The sequence below is a fragment of the Corvus kubaryi genome, unplaced genomic scaffold (assembly GCF_017639235.1).
Source record: "Corvus kubaryi isolate FWS band 111438036 unplaced genomic scaffold, C.kubaryi_AGA036_p1.0 37394, whole genome shotgun sequence".
NCBI classification, from domain to species: domain Eukaryota; kingdom Metazoa; phylum Chordata; class Aves; order Passeriformes; family Corvidae; genus Corvus; species Corvus kubaryi.
In genome coordinates, this window is record NW_024581133.1 from 4789050 (window position 1) to 4809361 (window position 20312).

The following is a 20312-nucleotide window of genomic DNA, read 5'->3' on the forward strand; positions in this document are numbered from 1 at the left end:
TGTACAGTTAGATCTGGTGACAAGCAGCACTGGCTGAAGTTTCCATGGCACTACATAAACCACCTTTGAGTGATGGAGATGACCAGGGTTGAGGCACAGACTTCGATCTCAGGCCAGGCAGCCTTGAAGAAAGAAACTTACTGAGCACCCTCACAAGACAAGAACAATTCCTCCAACACTGCTGTCTGTCAGACAGTAGATCCCGAACCCACAGCACCATTTCCTAGAATCACACACATGGCTTCACAGCCTACTCACGGCCACATCTGTTTTACCTTTAGGTCTGGCCCAACTGAAGTACATTGTCACAATGTCACAAATGCCCCAAACTCCTGCACAGGAAGCACGGAGAGCTCCCTGGGCAGAATCAACAGACAAGGTGTGGAAACTGCAGTGTCTCTGGTAGTTACAGGTGAAGAGGCTTTAAAAAAACACCAGAATTTAGCTGGCATTGGGATACACATGGTCACTGTGAATAAATACACTTTAAGTAAAGGAACCACCAAGGGAAGGTCCCCATTAAAATAAAGCAAGAGAAATCCAACTTACATATTCCAGTGACAGCCACAGGGGCTCGGATTTTTTTAAGTTTTATTTAATCAAAGTTAAGACGTGGATAAACATAAATACAGCACAGGTATTTCAGATCATTCTTCATATTTGTGTACAGACAAACTGATGGATGTAATCCCAATGAAAACTGCAGTCAATGAAGTGCATACAGCCTTCCCCCCACACACACAAAAACAAACCCTATTAAAAAAAAAAAAAACAACAAAAAAACCCACACAATCTCAGCACACACTCTCATTACAAATGATTCATACATAAATAGGTAGAGGGTGCAAACAAGCTAATATGCGAACATGTATAACCTCTCGTTAATGGGAAAAAAAACCAGAAGCAGCCATAATGATTAAAATACATTCAGTTACTGATAACTAGTTGTGCCATACAAGGCATTATAAAAAAAAAAAAAAAAAAAAGGAAATTGTGCTGCAGAGAAAAGCTATATACAACAAGAAAATAAACTGCAAAGTTAATGCATGCATGTTTTATCCTGGAAAAGCACAGCCCTCCAATATTTTCTCCACGTTTGTTATAAAAGCCCTCTGCACTCAACTAAAATTAAAATGATCTTAAAGGATAATACTTGTAAAGTTTACTTAAGTCTTCAGCCACAGAAAACTGCAATGAAAATAATGTTCAGAGTCATTTTCAAAACAAAAAAAAAAAAAACCAAAACCAAAAAAATCTATTCATCTGATGACATGCATGATTAAAAGGTCTAGGCAAGATACACTGCTCTACGTTCCTGATGACTAAGGAAAAAAGCTCAAGTCAATTTAATCTGCAGATGGTCAGAAGATTTTTGTATTCCAGCAGAAGCAGCAGTTCAGATCTTCTGGATCTTTTCCCCAACAACTACAGGATTCTCTTTTCTGATTTTCTCAGCAGCATCAGCTTTGTAATTGTAAGAGCAACTGTGTACATCTGAGTAACGGTGCATTCCACAGTAAACGTTCCCACACCGACATTCGAACCCTGTGGACAGAAACAGCAGCTCAGATATTTCAACATTCTTATTTACATTGGTTTGCTTTAAATCCTGAATGTGTTCACTCACTAGCAGTAAATCTCAGTCACCAGTGTCAATCAATCAGCCAAAGAGCCTCTGCTGCAGAAAGCATAAGAATCACAAATACATTTTTAAGTGATTACAGCAAGATTTGACTTGACCATCCCTCTTTTTGCATGACACTCTAGCACAGAACATTCCTAGAAAACTCCTGCTCTTTTGCTAGTGTTTATGAGCCCTGAAGAACTCAGGCCCTTTCATTGGACCACTGCAAAGGTGGCTAGTGAATGGCAGCAAACTATCAACCAATTCCTCAGCTAAGCAGACTTCCAAAAGGAAGTATTTGGAATTATGAACTTCACTTTAAGACAGGAGGCTGAAAAACAAAATGATACACGAATGACTAATCTAGTAAGATTCAGCTGAAAGCACCTTTGACTATTACTTCAAATCAACATCAAATGACCATGCCCCATTTTCCCTTTAAGATAACATTTCAAAGGTCCAAAGCCTAAACAAGCATAAGGAAACTGAAATCAGTATTTCTTACCAGTAAGTCCAACCTTCTTCCTGCACATGAAACAACGATTCTTTTTCTGTTTTGGTTTGTCAAGCGACTTGTCCTGTTCTTCAGGTGCGGGCTCTGCATTCTCTGACACTGAAGCTGACATTAAAAAAGTTAGTAAGAACAGTGGAGAAAAAAAAAGTCTGTCTCTTCCCTTTTAAGTCCTACAACAATCTAAAGCCCATGTTGTACATTTGGCCATTTTGCTGCAGCTTCCATGTCTGAAGTGTACTGGTGTCTCTGCAGTGACTGAACTCTCTCCTTCTACACCTTCAATGTAATTTAAGGAAAGAACTCACCAAATGCTTCAAAATACCATAAAAAAACCAGAGTAATAAACATTAGGTTTAACAGTAAGATTCAGCACTGTCAGATTCGGGAAGAAAATCCAGCAGCCAAGTGCTTCCCCACAGTGTTACTCGCCAAGTTCCCAAAATCAGCTTGTAAGAAGCACTCTGTGTAACAGCATCAGCTGAGCCAAACACCCTCTTTCAGATCCTGAATCAACATTATTTTTGCTGAAGGCTGCAACACGGAGGCCACACAAAACACAGTATTTCAGAACAATCTCAGCTATTGTGACACTGTTGCTCTTGCACACCTGGAAAAAGCCTACACAGAACACAGTCACTACCTGGGGTGAGAAACATCAGCTCAAGAGACCTAGACTTACAGGTTGGAACTACATTGTCCTGGAGCCCAGAAGGAAGCAGGTAAAGACCTAATTTTAAAGACATTTCTCCTAAGGCAACTTTCAACCTACTTCAGTGTTCTCTCACATCTAAAAGAAACAGGTTACAGGTTGTGTGGGAGAGTACAAACAAGTAATGGTAGTATTTGCCTGACTCAGGTAAAAATAGAAGTTGGCTGGTTTCCTCAAGTATTTCCACATTCCTTACATTACAAAACAGAAATAGAAACAAAAAAACCCCAACTTCATTTCAAGAAGGGCAAAGAGCCAACCTCTGCCTACCAGACATAGCTACACCACAGCAGGACAAGTCTCCAGGGAGTAAGATACACAGAAGCTGGGAGTATCTGCAGCAAAGAACAAAAGCAAGCTCCAGCTGGGAGGAGTGTGGATGGAAGCAGAGCTAGAACCAGTGCTGTAAGGAAGGGAATACAACAGCAAGCTCAGACATTTGTCAGGGAAAAAGCTGCAGGCATCTCTGTGCAGCTGGACTTTTGTTTGTCAGAGACTGTCAGATGCAGTTCTGTGCTAGTTCTACGCCAGTTGACAGCTCTTCTGCATGACAAATCCAGTGGGGTTTTTCATGCGCTGCTATTCTGATCTTTTTTTTTTTTTAAAGGAAAGGGCACTCACCACTTTTGCTATGTATCAAAACATTGTACTAAGCAACATCAATGGATAGCAAGATACCTGATAACCAGCAAAGACTTTGCCCGAGGGGACAGTATATTCCACAGGTTAATCTAGCAAAGATACTATTATACACAGTCTATTAAGTCCTTCTAAGTCACCACCTATGTTACAAGCAGAGCTTCTCTTTGTCCTGAAATGTATAAAAATTCATAGTTTGCAAAAAAAAAAAAAAAAAAAAAAAAAGGAGGTTCAATGGCTTTAAATGGCTGTTACAGGGCACATTTCTGACTGGGGATAGCATCAGAAGGATTCCAAGATAAGAACCATAATCAGCAAGGACTAAAAGAGGTGAGACAAATACCAGAAGGGGTAAGACTTACTCAAATGAACTTCTGCAGTTTTATACAAAACAGACATTGCAGTCTTAATTCATTAAGACATCGTCATGCCATGAGCTAACATTCTCCAGTCTGCATTTCCTGTTGTAGCAAAATCCAGTTACCTCAATGTAAGTTTCACTGAGAGCCTCTGTAACTATTAGCTAAATTTAGGAAAAACTGGCACTCTTCCCTGCATAACAAGGCTCTCAAACACCCTTACTTACATTTTCTTTGTGCGTATGGCTCTCACATTAAAAAAAGTTTAAAAATACTTAAGCGCTGCTGCTCAGTGTAGAACCGAGTGGGAAGATTCTTCTACTGCACCACAAGTCACTCTGTATCTACTGTAGTAACCATAAATTTTAGGTCTCAATTTGCTTTTGAATAGAAGCCAGAAATTTGAACCAAAATCCTCTATGATAATCACAAATATCCCAACCATGAGTTTCATTTTACGTCATCTTTAATGGTATGTTCATGGTATTTAAGAACACTAAAGTTAAAAAAAATTCTATTAGTCCCTATCTTAGGGCATCTGGGCTTTTTGCAGTGTTCCACAAGCACCATCATACAAACACTAGCTCTGAAGTCTAGACTTAATAACATATTCTAGAGTTTTCCTCTATATCTTCTGCAATGCGTAAGTCCAACAAAGACAACTCTGAACTGCTCTTTGGGAACTTTATCCCTTTGTAGTTTTAGCTTGACTGCAAACAGCAAGGACTGTTGCACACAGCTCAAGTCCCATTTATCTGTCTGCTTTAGAAAAGTAATAACAGTAATCTAAGAAAGATTAATTGTTCACCCAGTCTTTCGTTCAATGCTGTTGCAGCCTGGTAATTTCTGTTACATGGCAAGTTAAGGAGACCTCAGCTGAACACAATACATTAAGTTACACCAGCAGCATAGAACAATTCTCCTCAGAACAGACATTCCCAACAAGGCAAGATTTTATCTAAATAAATACTGACATTACTTCTCCTTTTGTTCCCCTACATCATCAGAAATACTATGAGACACACTTCACTCTGGGATCAACTAGCACATTGCTAGGACTATCTTTTTCTAAATGTTAGAAACTTAGGCAGTACTAAAAAAAACCACTTGGATTCACATGTTTGTATTACATTCTTGTCAGCAACCTAAAATTCAAATTCCAAAAAAAGGAGAAACTTTAGGATGCACAACTGTTAGAGCAATTCAATTAAATTCTCTCAGCATCCATTCTAAGCTGCTTTCCTTCCAAACTTATATTTTCAAATCAAAATGCTTTAAAACTGGAAACACTACATTTCCTATGATTTTCAGTTACAGGGCAACACAGAAGGAACTCTTAAGGAAATAAGGCTGACCCTGCCAGAGAGTTATAAATAGGGATGGTAATTTAGAACTGCAACTATATGCTGGTGATGTTCTTAGTTTAGAAACGAGGGTACAAAGAAAAGGACAGAGGACACAGCTGAGTAATCTAAACACCTGATATAGGTTGATCCTTGAAAAACATACTGTAAAATGCAGATACGTCCCTAAATTCAAAGCTTCTGGTTGAGAAACCTTTTTTCTTCTCATAAGGAGAATGAGCTTGAGAGGTAGAGAATCAGAAGGAGCACAGATTTACCCAAATGGTTAAGGAGAAAGACATGCCTCTGAAAACCTGCTGGAAAAAGTCTTCTCACAGGCCCAAGTCACTTCACAGTGTAAGGGTCAATAAAGTAAAGTATTCCCTCTGCCTCCCAGCGAAAAGCCCGTAGAGGCACTGTCAAAACTGAGACAAGAGCTCTCAGCTCCAGAACACAAACTTCCTAACAGGCATTAGAGCGTATCTCTAGAACATATATTTTCAAGAGTAAACATGTTTCTAATAATTAACACCTCAAAGGTTAGTAAAAATGGTAAAAAAAATAGAATTAAAATCTTCTCACAAGTTTATGTGACTAAGGAGATGGCCTTACTTGGCACAGTAGCTGAATAATGACTCTTATATTCCACCCTACAAAAAGGGATGGGTCAGGTTTAGAAAAGTATCTGAGAAGTGTAACTTTGATACCAGAGGTACAGTAGAAGAACTAATATTTAGAATGTTTAAGTGGAATTACATGTTGTATCTGTGAAAAACCTAAACTTCTGTGTTTAGACTAGTCCACAAAAAAATAATCCTCCCCACTAAAGCCTAAACTGTCTCAGTAGAAGGCAGAATATTTACTGTCTTACCTTTAAATACCTTTCATAATGTCTACAGGTTACCAGTCTGAGCACATTTTGTACACTATCTGGCATTTCTGCATTTCCTAAGAAATATTACTAATTTTTTTTTTTAGTCTTAAGCTCTTAAAGTCTGCATTTAGAAAGAAAAAGGGAAAAAGAAACTTTATTTGTACCAGCAAGAAGAATTTTAGGCCAATATAGTTAAAATAACCTACTCAGCCATTTTCCTTCAAGTAAACATAACCTGTGGTTTGTTAATTTTATACTTGATAAAGTGAATTTCAGTAGTTCAAAATATTACACCACTACAGTTCCTAAGTAAAAGGTTCTTTTATAGGTATTTCCTGTTCATAAAAAATACTCACCCTGTCTTGCAATGGCTGTGTCAAACACCCTCTATCACAAATATGCTCATAAGCTTCTGGTATGTGCTGTAAATGGTTACTCTGAGAAGTAACAGATACTCAAAACTCTACTTACATGTAATAGCCATGGCATACAACAGGATGTCCATTTACAATGTGCATTTCCAACACCAACTAACACACTTGTTTATGGCAGACACTGACCAATCACCAATTAAACATAAACATAAGGTTTCAGCTTGACTTGCCATTCAAGAAAAGAAACTTTATCCTTATTTTGCCTTCTGACTTCACACAATATTTGGGTTTGAGAATCAGCCATCTCAAACGGGAGTGTATTAAGAACAGTCAAAGTTTAAAAAACATTATTCATAAATTCTGCCTCTGAAAACTAGGCACCAACCTTGCAACTCTTCTGTCTCAGGTACTGTTTTGTCCACGGCCGTACTATCCGGTTGGGATGATGCTACGGATTCTGTTAAAAGTGACTGACTTGACACAGGGCTGGGGGGCAAAAGAAGAAAGTTACAATTTTTATGATGCATTTCCACGTTCTTTTCCTGTAAGAGATACATTAGGGCACCTCCTGATGAAGTATCCCAGAACTTTTCACTCTGAAGCTGTTTCTGTAGCCACTTAGAACTGCCACAATCTGAACTGACACAAAAGGTAAACATTTTTTTAAATTCATATTGAATGCAATAAGACAGTTCTACTACAAAAAAGGAAGAACATTTTGGGTGGTTTGGCATACCATCATTCCACACAGAAGCAACAATGCAACATTCAATATGCAAGGATCTTTATAACATAAGTCAGCAAGATAATTGTAGAGGAGCTACTTTCAGTGTTCTGGTGATATGAACAAGAAAATTGCAGCATGTCAATGTTTCCAGTAATAAAAAGCTGCAGCAGCTGCACACAGAACCCCTTGGATTTTCACAGTGTAAAGTGGTGCAGGCAAAACTTCCCAATCCTTTGGCCATACTGCTAAATCACAGCATGGCTGAACACTCACCAATGAACACCCCGAGCAGCTGAGAGAGAGCAATTCAACACTAGCAGTCACTCCCAGACAAGCTGCTCATCCAGCAGCTCTCCTATGGAACAAGACAGAGCTCAAGCCCCAAGCAAGAGGTAGCACTATCTCATTTGCATTATTTTTTTTCTTCCTTTTCACTAAGGGAATTCACTCTGAAGGCAAAGCCCAGCAGCCCATGAACCAGCACTCCATGGCACAACCAGAGCACTGGAGTCACAATTTTAATTGTCAAGAACTGCATGCAGGTCTCGAGCTGCCTGTCTGGCCACCTGCAAAAGGACACTGTCAATTTAATAGATCTGTCCTTAGAGCATCGTAATTCTGAGGTATTTCCAGAGACTGAAGTTGAATTCCTGCTTTTTTATTTTGGAAAAAAACCCCAAGCAAGTGACACTGATTTTTCTGAAGTGCAAGTCCAAGAGGACTCACTTCTCTTGCAGCCAGTAATCAAGCCAGTGATCAGTGAGGTACTTCTGCTCTTTCATGACTTTATTGAAGTTGTAAGAGAACAAAGGCAAGGCACTGTAATTGGTTCACATCTGTGCATTGACCTGGATGAACTTTTTTTTTTACACATACCAGAAGAGTTGTTTCAGGGTAAGATATGTATTTTCTAGCCCAACTAGAAACCTCAGAATGGAAAGACTAAATATAGCATCAAGCATGGCACCTAGCTCTCAGTTCATATGCAGGATCCAAGCATGAGATAACACCTCCCATAAAAAGATAGAGAGCAGAAAACAGTCTGAGCAGAATCAGTCAGCAGTAACTGATGAAATCGCCCTCAGCCTGTGTTTTGCTACATTCATTTTTCTAAAGAAAAGTTGAAATGAGTATTACTACAAGTTAGCTTCCATGGTATGTAACACACTAACACTTTTCACTCAAAAAATTTCCAAAGCACTTAAGTTGCTGTTGGTTGTGTCATTCTAAACTGAAATGAAGCACTAAATATAAACAAATATTTAGCTTTTACAAATGGAGAACACTTAGTAAGTCTGAGTGATTTACAAGAGGACATTATGTATCCTTGAATAATCCTGATGGAAATTACTTGCTTAATAAGAGATCAGTTCAGTAGCACAACTTGTACCAAGACTTGTATCTTTCCGCTGTTCTAGTACTCTCCACTCTTTGTGAAGCAACTGGCTTGTTAACACATTATCATACATTTATTTATGAGAGCTCTAGTAAACAGCTCTCTGCCATTTTACAAAATCCTCAAATTTCTAAGATGAAAAGAGTTCTCCTTTGGTAAATGTACAACTACAAGTTGTGGAATCAGAAGAGCAGCCAGATAAATCTCTGTAGAACAGAAGCTGGCAACTTCTATTTGAGGCTAAATTCTAAAGACAAATTTCCATTTGAATGCCAGATGAAGCCCTGACATCCCATGCTTTAAAGTCAGCACTGAAATCTTACACCTTTTCCTAATCCTGGTTCCAGCATTTAATTATGCAGGATCAGTACACTTCATTTAATCATTTTGACACAGATTTTTCTGTAAAGACACAGAGCACACCGAAGTGTCTTACCTTGGCTGCATAGATGGAGTCGATGTAGAATCTAAAGTGGACTGAGTTTCCTGGGCACTGCCCTCTGTGCACTGGACCGGTAAGGACTCGGTGATACTACTGACAGAGGCTGCTGCAAGACACACACCCATGGAAAATGTGTTATGCTACTTCCTGGGACTACAACAGTTACACACCGAAATCACTCTTCAACCCCTGCGACACCAGTCAAGAAAGTAATTGGATCTCTGCCTACACCATAATGAAATGTAATTAAAAAAAAAAAAACCACCATTATGTTTGGCCATATTTTGATCTCATTCCAGCCCCAGGCCCCCAGAACTTACACTGCAGAAAATTTTGAAGCTGGAGTTTTAAAATAGTTATTATTTTTGCTAATTAAAGCATCTGCAAGCAGCTTTCTCAGCATAAACTGCAGTATTCTGACATGAGAAGTTGGTGTTTTGTTTAAAAAACCAAGATGGATCTGTGAGAACACCAGTATAACATCCTAATGCCAACTCCAGATGCATTTTGAAGGTGTAGAACCCAGATCCTCAGATTTCAATAGAAGCTATTGCTTCAGTTTAAAAGGTCAGGTTGTAGGAAAGGCGACAGTACACAGGGCACTGGGCCAAAAAGAACAGAAAGTATATGAAGTTAAGGAGAAACTATCAAGTGTTTACAGGTTAATCCTTCAGCATGAGGCTGCAGAAACAAAATACCTGTACTTTTAAATGCTTTTCACAAACATTCCCCAAGATCAATCCTATCTCTACACTCAGTAATTCCAGGAAAAATATGTTGGCATAGTGTTTTTCTGCATTTTTCCATCTTCAAATCAGAAACACTCGAATACAAAAGGTATTAGTGAGAGTCTACTTCTGAGCAGATTAGTGGCAGCACAGTTACATTATGAGCATTCCATCCAAGCTCATTCTGCACGGTAAGATGCTGGAATGAAAAGGTTTGCACTAATGCTCCAACAATCAGTATTTGGACATGGCCATGAAGCTGCTGCCTGCTGTGTGTCAGGTTGAGCTGTTCACACACGTGTACAGACGGTGTTACTTACCAGGAGGGCTAATTCTACCATTACTGTTCTGCCTTTGAAGGTGCTCTTTGTAGCACACTGAACACATGCCATTTGTGCGAGGATTCCCGTAAAATCCGCAGCCAGTGGAACAAAGCATAGGCACTTGGCTACGGTTAGTTTCTTGAGCCATTTTCCCTTCTTCTATAAACCTGAAATTGATACAGACAACCCAGTATTTAGAGGCCTGAGAAAACCCTTCTTTTACAGCTGACATTTGAAAATCTGGAATTTCCTATAGCTCAGCAAAAAGACCTTCCAGAAAAAATGCCTTGTGGGTAACTTGGTGCCCTTTCCCAAAAAGTCTAAAAAGTCTGCCCAATAACGCAAGTACAGTCATATGTAGGCTTTGCATTACCCACCCTCAGCCCCACCAACTTATTTTTGATATACACCCCGCAAAGAAAAGTAATTTTAGCAAATATTGGAACTATTACTGCTTCTAGCAGTCAGGTAAGGGGAAGAGGGGAGAGGGACACTTATGCTGAAACCTGAACACCTGACACTGTGCATGAGAACTGTAAAATAAAAGACAAGCATAGTAATACAGACTTACTTGCTGCATAGTAATTATAATTAACAACAGTCACATGAATTCACATGTCACTGTGTCATTAGTGAAAGACAACATAACTGCTCACCACAAACCCTGTATTATGATTTTTCACACACTGAGAAAATCACCCTTTCAGTCAAAAATATTAGACCAGGTACAGATAACCATTTATTTATAAATTATGTGTGAAAATATAACAAAAATGAGAAGTAGAAGATACATGAGTCGCCTCATTATTTAACATCCTTAAATTTGGTTTTCATTAAAACTGCATAATTTATTTTTTTCCCGTGGCTTGTATTAAAGTAAGTTTACAGATATTTGCAAGATATTACAAGAAGATTACAACAAATTACCATTTCCATCAGTGTTCTGAGGTTCCTAACTATTATCAAGTGGTCTAACTTGCAAATCATTTCTGTCACGCCACTGCACGAGATAAAATCAGTTTCCATTTTTCCCACATCCATAAATATACAACTGCCCTTTTTTTACCAATTTTGAAAGAAAAAACAGCTTCTCGTTAAGAAACTAGGTATATCAAGGTATCAATTATTTAACTCAAGATCAACTTAGGTCTACCATTTCCTGATTAAAAAGTAAGCTGAAGCATAGGTAATTTTAATTCTTGCAAGTCAAGCCAAAGATAACCAGTATTACTGAAAAGGAAAAAAAAAAAAAAAAAAAAAAAAAAATCTTGCAAGTAACATCAGTATACATTTCAAACAGAAAAAAAACCAGAGGGAAAAGGCTTTCAAGATAGTTGAATACTTCACCAAGTGCCACGTTATAAAACTACATTAAACCACAGTAAGAAGTACCACAGTAAAAAAGACTTCCTTTTACATAAGAGGTATTTGAAGCCAAACACAAACAACTTTCCCATTATTTTGTTTCCAGAGAAATCTCATCTCCTCTCACACCCACATCCACCCCATTTTGTTTTTATTTCCCCAAAACATATGAAATTGATATCAAGAGCAAACCTCTGGGTTGCAAAGCCAACAGCAACACAGAAACAAGTCACGTCTTCTGCTCACAGCAATAAGGTACTCTGTGGATGAGGAAGTATTCAAGATTTAAGACAAGGAAGATGTACAGGCAGGAAGACAACCAAAATCTGATAGCATCTTTTTCAGCTTCAACCTGCAATTAAGCTTATTTCAGCTGTTGACTGCACTCCCCCATCCCGACAGAGAAGCACTTGCTTTTGACATACAAAGCCCCCATTGACCTCACATGACAGCTAAATTTGATTTTTGCTGAAGTACTGTACTTGTAGTTGAAAGAACACTTTCATTCCTGCCTTTCTCCAGACAGTCTTTCAGAATGAAACTGCAAGTAGTGCATGTGGAATTTAATTCTTATGTTGGGCCCAACATTCAGAGAAGCCATTTCAGGGGAGAGCAAATGAACACAAGTTTTCTGTGCTTTGGTAACCAGAACCAATTTAAAGCTGAAACCTTATGCATGTCACTCTTGGGATAGAATGTTTAAGATTGAAAGACTCATGAAAAACACTTTTGACTGAGTATTTCAAGAGCTAATAGAGATTCAATGTCAAAATACAAGTATTAATCCTTTTAATTTTAGGCAGCAGCATATTAAAGAACCCTATGCTAACTTTCAGAAGGCACCATGATTGCCCTTCTGTTCAATATTAGCTTCAAGCAGCACACAGGAACTCGGTTAACAGCACCAGCCACTGCTAATATTCCCCTACAGAACGTTGCTGAAGGGACCAGGTGCTAATGCAAACACAGAATAACAATCTCTAACATGGATGTAAAAAAAGACGTTTGGGTCCAATTCAATAAATAAACTGTGAAAGGTGCCCAAAGATGCCCAGACGAAAAACAAGAAAAGCTGGCCTCAGTTCCAGCTAAGCCAGTTCCCAAGCTCATTAACCAGTGGATCCTGTCACCAGTCAAAGCACAAGCCACTGGCATGAGGCTCCAGAACACTTCAATCTCCAAGGGGAAGTGCCAGGGATTCTTCTGAAGAGTTTTAATAAGGGCCACAGGAAGTGGAAGATCTTTCATTGGTTTCTAATATTTGAGAAATACAGTGAATAAGAGATAGGATCAAACTGATGCAATGTTATGAAGTCAAATGAGAACGTGCACCCAGACAACAAGTTCGAAGAGGGCAGTTGGCTATAATCCCCCTCACCCACACTATTAGTGCTGTGAGCTACCAAAAAAACCCACCAGGAAAAAAGGACCATCACCAACACAAAGTTTTCTGACAGTTCAGTGAGCTCAATCAGTTCACATGCAAAAACCCAAGTAGAAAGTCCAACACAAAGGAGAGCCTCTGGAACTGATGTGAGGGAGGACATGTGACCAGGAGGGACAACACATGTTTTAGCCACCTGTAAGCTGCTGGAATGGCTGAACTCATCTATTTGAACCCTAAAGCCACAAAATGCCAAACCAGTATAATAAGCTCTCCCATCCTTAGCCCTCCCTTTCAGTGCTCACATGCACCAAAATGAAACAAGGAAGTGATCAAACTTTAAAAAAAAAAAATCAACCACTTTACCTTGTGCCAATTAGTTTCAACACAGGTTGGTTTCTGAGCTCATTTGTCACGGGTGTGCTGTTTGGGCAGGAGACAGGGTCTAGCTAAAGACAAGCGTGGAAATGCCTGTTTCAGCAGAAGAGCAGGCTTGAAAAACTAAGAGAACCACTAGCCAAAAACAGGCATTGAAAACAGAACGAAAGAGACCCAAGTACTGGCAGTTCCTGCCAGTGCCACTGCACTTGAGCCATAGCTCTCCTGCACACATGCACTCCCGCAGGAGGGCCAGGGCCGGGTGACAGCACTGCCGCAGGGACTGCTCCTCCTCCCGCCGGGGCAGCGGGCAAACAGCGCGAGCAGAGCAGCCGGACTCTGCCCCATCGCAGCAAACATCAACAGAGAGAGATCATGGAACACATGTTTTTGGGGGAGGGAAGGACCTCCCATCAGCCCAGTTCTTGGCTCAGCTTCAGATGATTTTTGTTTCAAAACTGTCTGTAATTCTTCACCCAGGAAGACCCGCAGTATCACCGAGCCCAAACATCCAATAAAGCATTAAAGGCGGGCAGTCACTGCTGGAACAGTGCTGTGAGAGGGGCGAGCCTGCTCCCACAGCTCCAGCCACTGCTGCCCTCCTGCTCCTGCCTCCAGCCACATCAGCTCAGCCACCTGATGGAAACAACACAAATATTTGTTCTAGTGCACTGGAGAGCTTGCTGATCTGATAGAAGATCAGCTCCAGAGAAATGACATACACTGCACAGGAAGTGACATGGCTAAAAATAGGACAACTTTTTAGGGGCAGCAAGCCCTTGCTGAGCATCAAGCCTACTGTAAAATAAATCCCAAGTGCATACACTATGCACATTTCAAAAATCCCAAGTGCATACACTATGCACATTTCAAAAATCCCAAGTGCATACACTATGCACATTTCAAAAATGGTCTCCTAAGCTTGGCTTCAGTATGACACTTGAAGCAGCTTCATAGATGAAGTGACAACAAGGTCTTGGGATCAGCATGACTACATGTATGTCCCTCTCAGTTTGAGGTGTCACAAAAAAAAACGTGGACCTTGTCAAGCTCCTGGCTATGCCTCTGGGCTCTGCCTGTTCCCCCAGAGCTGTGCTTGCACAGCATTCACAGGGTAACGCTATGAATTCTGAAGGTTATTCTGAATGCAGATTTGATTTACCTTAAAGAAAAAACCCCTAAACAACAGAGCTCTTTACAGTATTTTAAGCACATTCCCTGCTTTGCTTTACAGTATAGTTGTATAACCAGTTGTACGAGCACTAATGAGAAGGAACAGACTTGAGGGAAGTGCAAGAGCCTTAAACAACTCCTCTCAGTGCAACCCCAAAACATCCACTTCGTTGAAGATTATGGAATAAACAGCTTCTTTTTGTATTAGCTAAAAATTGCTAAATTTCAGCTGAAATTACCTCTAACTGTTTTCTAAAATATATTTATTGCCACCAGAAGCATGGCAGCACACAGCTCTGCAAGCTAAGTCCTCCTTTTCCTACAAATAAGGTGCTTAAAATCTACGTGTTCCTGTTACTCCTGCAATATCTAACTTCATGCATCTAATCGTGCCCTCTTACTGCTGCTACAGGTCCTACCTTTCCTCCCTCACCATAGCACATCCTCAGAGTATTCCTCTCTGTACCAAGGAAAAAAATATGCAAAGGACATTCCTACAAAATGTACAGAGGTGAAGCTGTAGAAACACAAGAGCAGTGCAAATCTTTTGGACATCAAGTTCTCTGGAGAAAGAGACACGTCTTCCAGTACTCTGTAAAGCAAGTAACAAAATACTTGTGGACATCCCTTCCCCACAGAGCGGGCACTGTCTTCCTCCCCACCCAGCTTTCTTCATTTCCTTTTACTTAAAATGTGTACATGCCACTAGTTTCAAATAACCAATACCCTAACTTTATAGGCTTCAAATGTTAATCAGTAAGATCACAGAGAGCAGCATTTAGCAGGATTAAACACACAAGGTTTAGCAATAATCTCTTTCACCCCCCCATTCTCGACAAGAAAAAAAAAAATCCAGCACAGAAGCCAGCTCTCTCTTCATCTGTCTTCCCCAAAGAAAAAGGTCTCCTGCATACCAGTTATCATCATACTTCAAGTTGTGGCAAGGAAAACGAACAGATCCTTACATCCTGCAGTACAGTCTTGAGTTCTGCAAACAATTCTAAAATCTGTGACTGGTATGGGAAGGATCCCTCCCGAAAGCTAATGCTGAGACCACCCAAACAGCACTGTGCCTCAGCACCACAGCAGACGCTGTTTGAACCATTCTGATGCCAGCTTTGAAACCGCTGCTCAAAGAGAAAGCAGAGCACTGAGTGTGAGCTACTCTTCACTGTCAAAATCAGCACACTGAAAGTTTTACCTGACACTCACCTCAAATGATAAATACAATTTTAACAAGTGATTAAAATATTCCCTCCTCTGTCATAATCACCTTTATAAGGAAGCAGTTCAGCACTGAGTGAAGTAGCACCAATACTAATGGTCATTTTCTCTTTGCGCTAATGAAGCGAGGAAGAAACTGCAGAAGTGGTAATGTGTGCTGCTTAAACATACAAAGCTTCATTCCAGGCACAAATAAAGCAAGACACAAAGTTGGGCACACAAAAATACACTTCACTTTAGAGCGCATACTGGCACAGATACCCAATACCACCTGTACCACCATATGAAAAGGCATGCTGGTACAAAAAGCAATAAATAGGAAATGCATTTCCCTACAGTCTTATCAAAACAAAGGGTGAATAAAGGCTCAAGAGCAGAGTTCTGCTCCATCTTGCTGCAGAAGCTCCCAAAGCACTGGCTGTGATCGAGGATACCGCTTCACAGTGGAATTTGCTGCTCAGATGTCCTGCTGGAAGCAGGACACTACTCAGGGTATAAAGCACTAGACTCACAAATTAATAGCAAGTTACAGAACAGTCCTGTTTTCTTTTACTCCATTGCTGTGTCCCAGAAAGCTCCAATTTACATTCACTGAGCAGTCATTTGTAGCTGCTTTAAGGCATTATCATGTCCCAGCAACTTGCTATGGAGCCAAGAAGAACTGGCAGATTTGAATGGGGGCCTCAGCCATTACAGCTCAGCTCAGCTTGCTGGTTGCAGTCAGACATGTCATTTCATCTTACAGCTCACCCTGGCTAAAGCACTGCAGCTGGTTCACATTTGCCAGCACAGCTACATGTGTAGCTACACTCTGACCCAGTTTCATCAGAATGCTTTGAGTTAAAAAAAGTGAATATGGTTAAGGACCAGCTAGGCAAGCAGATCTGTAAGGGCAGCGACCTCTTTGTTCCTGTAGCAGCAGAACACACAGCTGCTGCATTTTTCAAAACATGGGAGTTCCAACTTCCTCAGCACCAAAAGAATCCATACATTTTAAACCTTTCCACTCATTCCACCGAGCCTCCGGTTTTCTTGCTGCTCACAACAAAGTTTTAAATTGTAATTTGAAGTAGAATTTATACAATGACTTCATAACAAAAACAAAATACTCAACACTAGTGACCAAAGATTCACATAAGATGTTCTCCTAACTCACTTGACAAGTCATTCAATATCTACTACATTCCTGTCTATTCCTGTTGAACAGCTTTTTATTTTTGTTTCTTGCACAGACTTATTTTAGGCCAAAATCAAGTACTTATACTAGACACTCCTAGCAGAAACTTTGCAAAAAGATGGAAAGAGTTACGGAAGTCTATTCTTCACTTCAAATTTTTAGTAGTTAGTAAGTTTAAATCCTTCCATACAAAAATCAAAATATAAATAAAATTTGGACTCTTAAGAAAGCTGTATCTCAGATTTTAGTTGTCAGACTATGAAACAATCAGACTAGTGGAAGAGACACACAGATGAGAGAAAGTGCCAACTCAGAAGTGGCAGATGGACAGAAAAAAGACAAAAGTTCAGGTCTTAGGAAGGGAAGGAATATTAGCAACTTTTGTAACTAATCTGAGCCAGAATATCATAAACCCAGGAACACCTGGCACAGACAAAGCCTCCAGTGTTAAAGTGTGTATGCTGCTAAGTACAGCTGACTGCTCTTGTACGCAAGGTTACACGAGGAACAAGAGAACATTTCACTACAACCTCTTCACTCTTACTAAGCAAGAACAAAGATGCACAGATTCTACACTGGTATCAAGGAGATCACTGATAATAAGGACTCAGCTTTCCATGCTTGTCTACATACACTATTAATAGATGTTACTTTGAAACTGTAATTACTACTTGTGACCACACTTAACCTTTGCAAAGCACTGATTACTAGAGCCAAAGATTAACTTCTGTAAAAGAGGTGGTACTACAGACTCTCATTCACCTCATGCAAATGCATCTAATTGCTTGCAGAGACCACTTAAAGTCTACAAACAAAACCAAGAAGTATAAACATTTTTCATATTGAATTTCCAAACTTTCTAGTATACTCAACACACCAAACAAAGGGCCAATTCCACAAAGTTCACTGTTTTACTGAAAATTAATTCAAAAAAAATCCCAATAATTAACAAGCAATGTTACATTTTATTACCTAACAAGAGGAATAGTATTTTATTTATTTTGGATTTCAAAGAGGCAGAGTACAGGTAACAGGATTTTCATGGAAGTGTTGGAATTCCAGAAAGCTGCCACATAGAGCCACTAGTCTGATGATGGGTTTTTTTACAAGAATGACCACTGCTTTATGCTGGAGCATCTGCTAACTGCTGAGACACCTAAAAGATTAAGTGCAGCCTGTGTAAAAGACTGTATAAAGCCTTCAACACACCTATTTATCATGCATTTCAATTTGAGTCTAAACCAGCAAAATACAAGTCAAGATGGCAAAAGTTGTAGCTGTTTATACATTTAAGCCTGGACATTGGGACTTCCTAGTTCTAGGCTAACACTGCAGCACCACTAGAATTAGACCCCTACATATGACAGTATCCAAACTTCCTGAGATTCAAAGAAACATAATTTTTTCCTCTGACTTAGAAAACTTAAATACCTCTTATTTCCCAATAGCATAATACATTTGTAGGCAATCCAGTTCATTCAGCAAACTCCAGTCCAGAGCAGCACAGAAATGCTTTCAGAAAGAGCAGCACCAGAATGTTCTAAGTTTCTGTCTCTTCAGTGATGACTATCAGAAAATCTAAGCTGACAAAGCTGCCTTTTTGGAGAAGTCAACCTGAAGGCAAGTGAAAACAACAAAACAAAACCCATCCACACCACGAAAGTCACTTCTTGGCTTCAAGAATAAAAACCAGCAAATAACCCTTGGAGCTGGACACGCTTGTTTACAGCAAGCCACTACAGGGACCTTCAATAAAGATAACTAGTTAAACATTAAAAGCACTGAGAACAACACATAACTATAGTTGTTCTGTACAAAGTAAAGACAATGTCTAATGAGTTATAGACAAAGAAAAGTGAACACAAGAAAAGGGTATCTCATGTGTTTCGGGAGGCTGGTTTTGATCTGGTATCCCTGGGAGAGGCATGGTGAGAGAAGTTCAAGAGGCCTATCTGAGAAACACAGAGAGGACACTGGCCAGCCACCCCACTTGTGACACTGTCCTACCCAAAGCACTCCATGTCCATACACAAGCCAGAGAAGAGTGTTCTCCCCCACAAATATGAAGATGTACTTATGCAGTTTAGCCTCCCCAGATCACCCAAGATTTAAGGCAGACAGGCTGAGCAGGCCATTTTTGGAAGATGGCTGTCTCTGAGACAAGACTGCCACAGAAACCTTGCATGAAGTTACACTTGTGACAGAATGTGCAGCTACTTTTAAAAGAGCACCCTTTTAGGGAATGCTTGCTCTGGCATCTCTGCTCAAGAGGAATAAAAAATCAAACCATGTCAGTAATTGCTCATCAGCAGCTGGCTATGTCAGCTCACGTGGTTTCCATCATGTGTGGCTGAACTGGTGTCAAGCCGCACAAGTCACAGATATTGCTTGAGGAGCCCTTTTCTTTCCTCTGGAGTTTGTCCCATCTCATACCTGTATTTTGGCATTCAGGTCCTGCAGGAATCCTTGAGTTGCCCTTCCTATTTCTACACAACTCCATAAATGTAAGGTTTACTTGAAATCTGTCAGATTACAGAAATGCCTTCTTTCAAAACGCTCTAAAAAAGGTAAGAAAGCTCCTCTGAAACAGACCAGACAGGGCTGCATTCTGCTTTCTCTGGCATCGGATGTTGAAGCTGGCCATTTCAGAAATCAGAGGCTGTATAAAATCAGAATCAGGATATTCTAGAATTCTCTAAATTCCTTTAAAATACCAAGCCAAAAGGGATGCAGGAGAGCAACTCTATAAACTATCTTTGGTGCTGTATTTTAAAACAGGTTTGACTTTACACACTGATGAGAAATAATCTGTAAGAAGGATTCAAACACTTACAAGATTACTCTCATAATTATTAAAAGAATAGATACAGATTCAGTAATCGCTTCTTTTGAGCTTCAGTGAATAAGTAATCTTCTCTCAATACAGCATAAGTTTCACTTATTTTAAGCATATCAAACCCAGAAGAGATAAAAGCCGCTTTAACACGAGTTCCCAAAATAGACAGCTTCTTGTTAACAAAACACCTGTTGCTGAGAACTGACAGTAAGCACAAAACATATTATAATTTGTTTTTATAAACAGCACTATGTAGAATTTTAATTAGCTTATAATGCCACAGTTCTATGTGGGCCTAATGCTAAGGGAGCTCCTTCCCTAATATCGGGGCTCCTATGCGTTAATAAATAAAACTATCATCACTTCTGGCTAGGGCATCTTCAATTCAGCTTAACTTCCAAAAACACTGTGATTATCATGCATGATGTGTAGTTCTATTTAGAATTAAGCACTATGTCTAATTTAAGTGTGCAAAATTATACAATACCCTTACTGTGGTTTGATGGGGAACTCAACCTAAAGCTAGAGCCTGACCAAAGAAAGAGGGTATGTAAGGACAAGTTTTGAGCAGAAGAGGTTAAGTACAACGTTCCCTTTGGCAAAGCTGCATTCCTCATCTCTTGCAATACACTTAAATTTAGTCAAGGGACTCAAAGGTATTACTTTGTTTTAACCCCAATGCTATTCTAGGGGGTTTTTTTGCTGCTTTTTTTATCCCTTAAT

At 39.7% G+C, this 20312-nt stretch overlaps 1 protein-coding gene across 10 annotated transcripts in view; it reads right to left on the bottom strand.

Annotated features, from left to right (window-relative positions):
* Positions 1-574: 574 nt before the first annotated feature.
* The window catches only part of ZFAND6 (zinc finger AN1-type containing 6), a 34734-nt gene continuing 14996 nt past the window's right edge, over positions 575-20312 (bottom strand). For 8 of the 10 annotated variants that reach the window (XM_042039018.1, XM_042039017.1, XM_042039019.1 and 5 more), the window contains 5 exons: positions 10050-10219; positions 8996-9107; positions 6822-6922; positions 2130-2243; positions 575-1545 (listed from right to left, as the gene is read on the bottom strand). In XM_042039018.1, coding sequence (XP_041894952.1) covers positions 1397-1545; positions 2130-2243; positions 6822-6922; positions 8996-9107; positions 10050-10200 — 627 coding nt within the window. In that variant the 5' untranslated portion in view covers positions 10201-10219 and the 3' untranslated portion in view covers positions 575-1396. Of the gene's footprint in view, positions 1546-1627; positions 1679-2129; positions 2244-6821; positions 6923-8995; positions 9108-10049; positions 10220-11609; positions 11630-20312 lie in introns of those variants that run through there. The other 2 variants (XM_042039023.1, XM_042039025.1) reach the window with 2 other exon arrangements.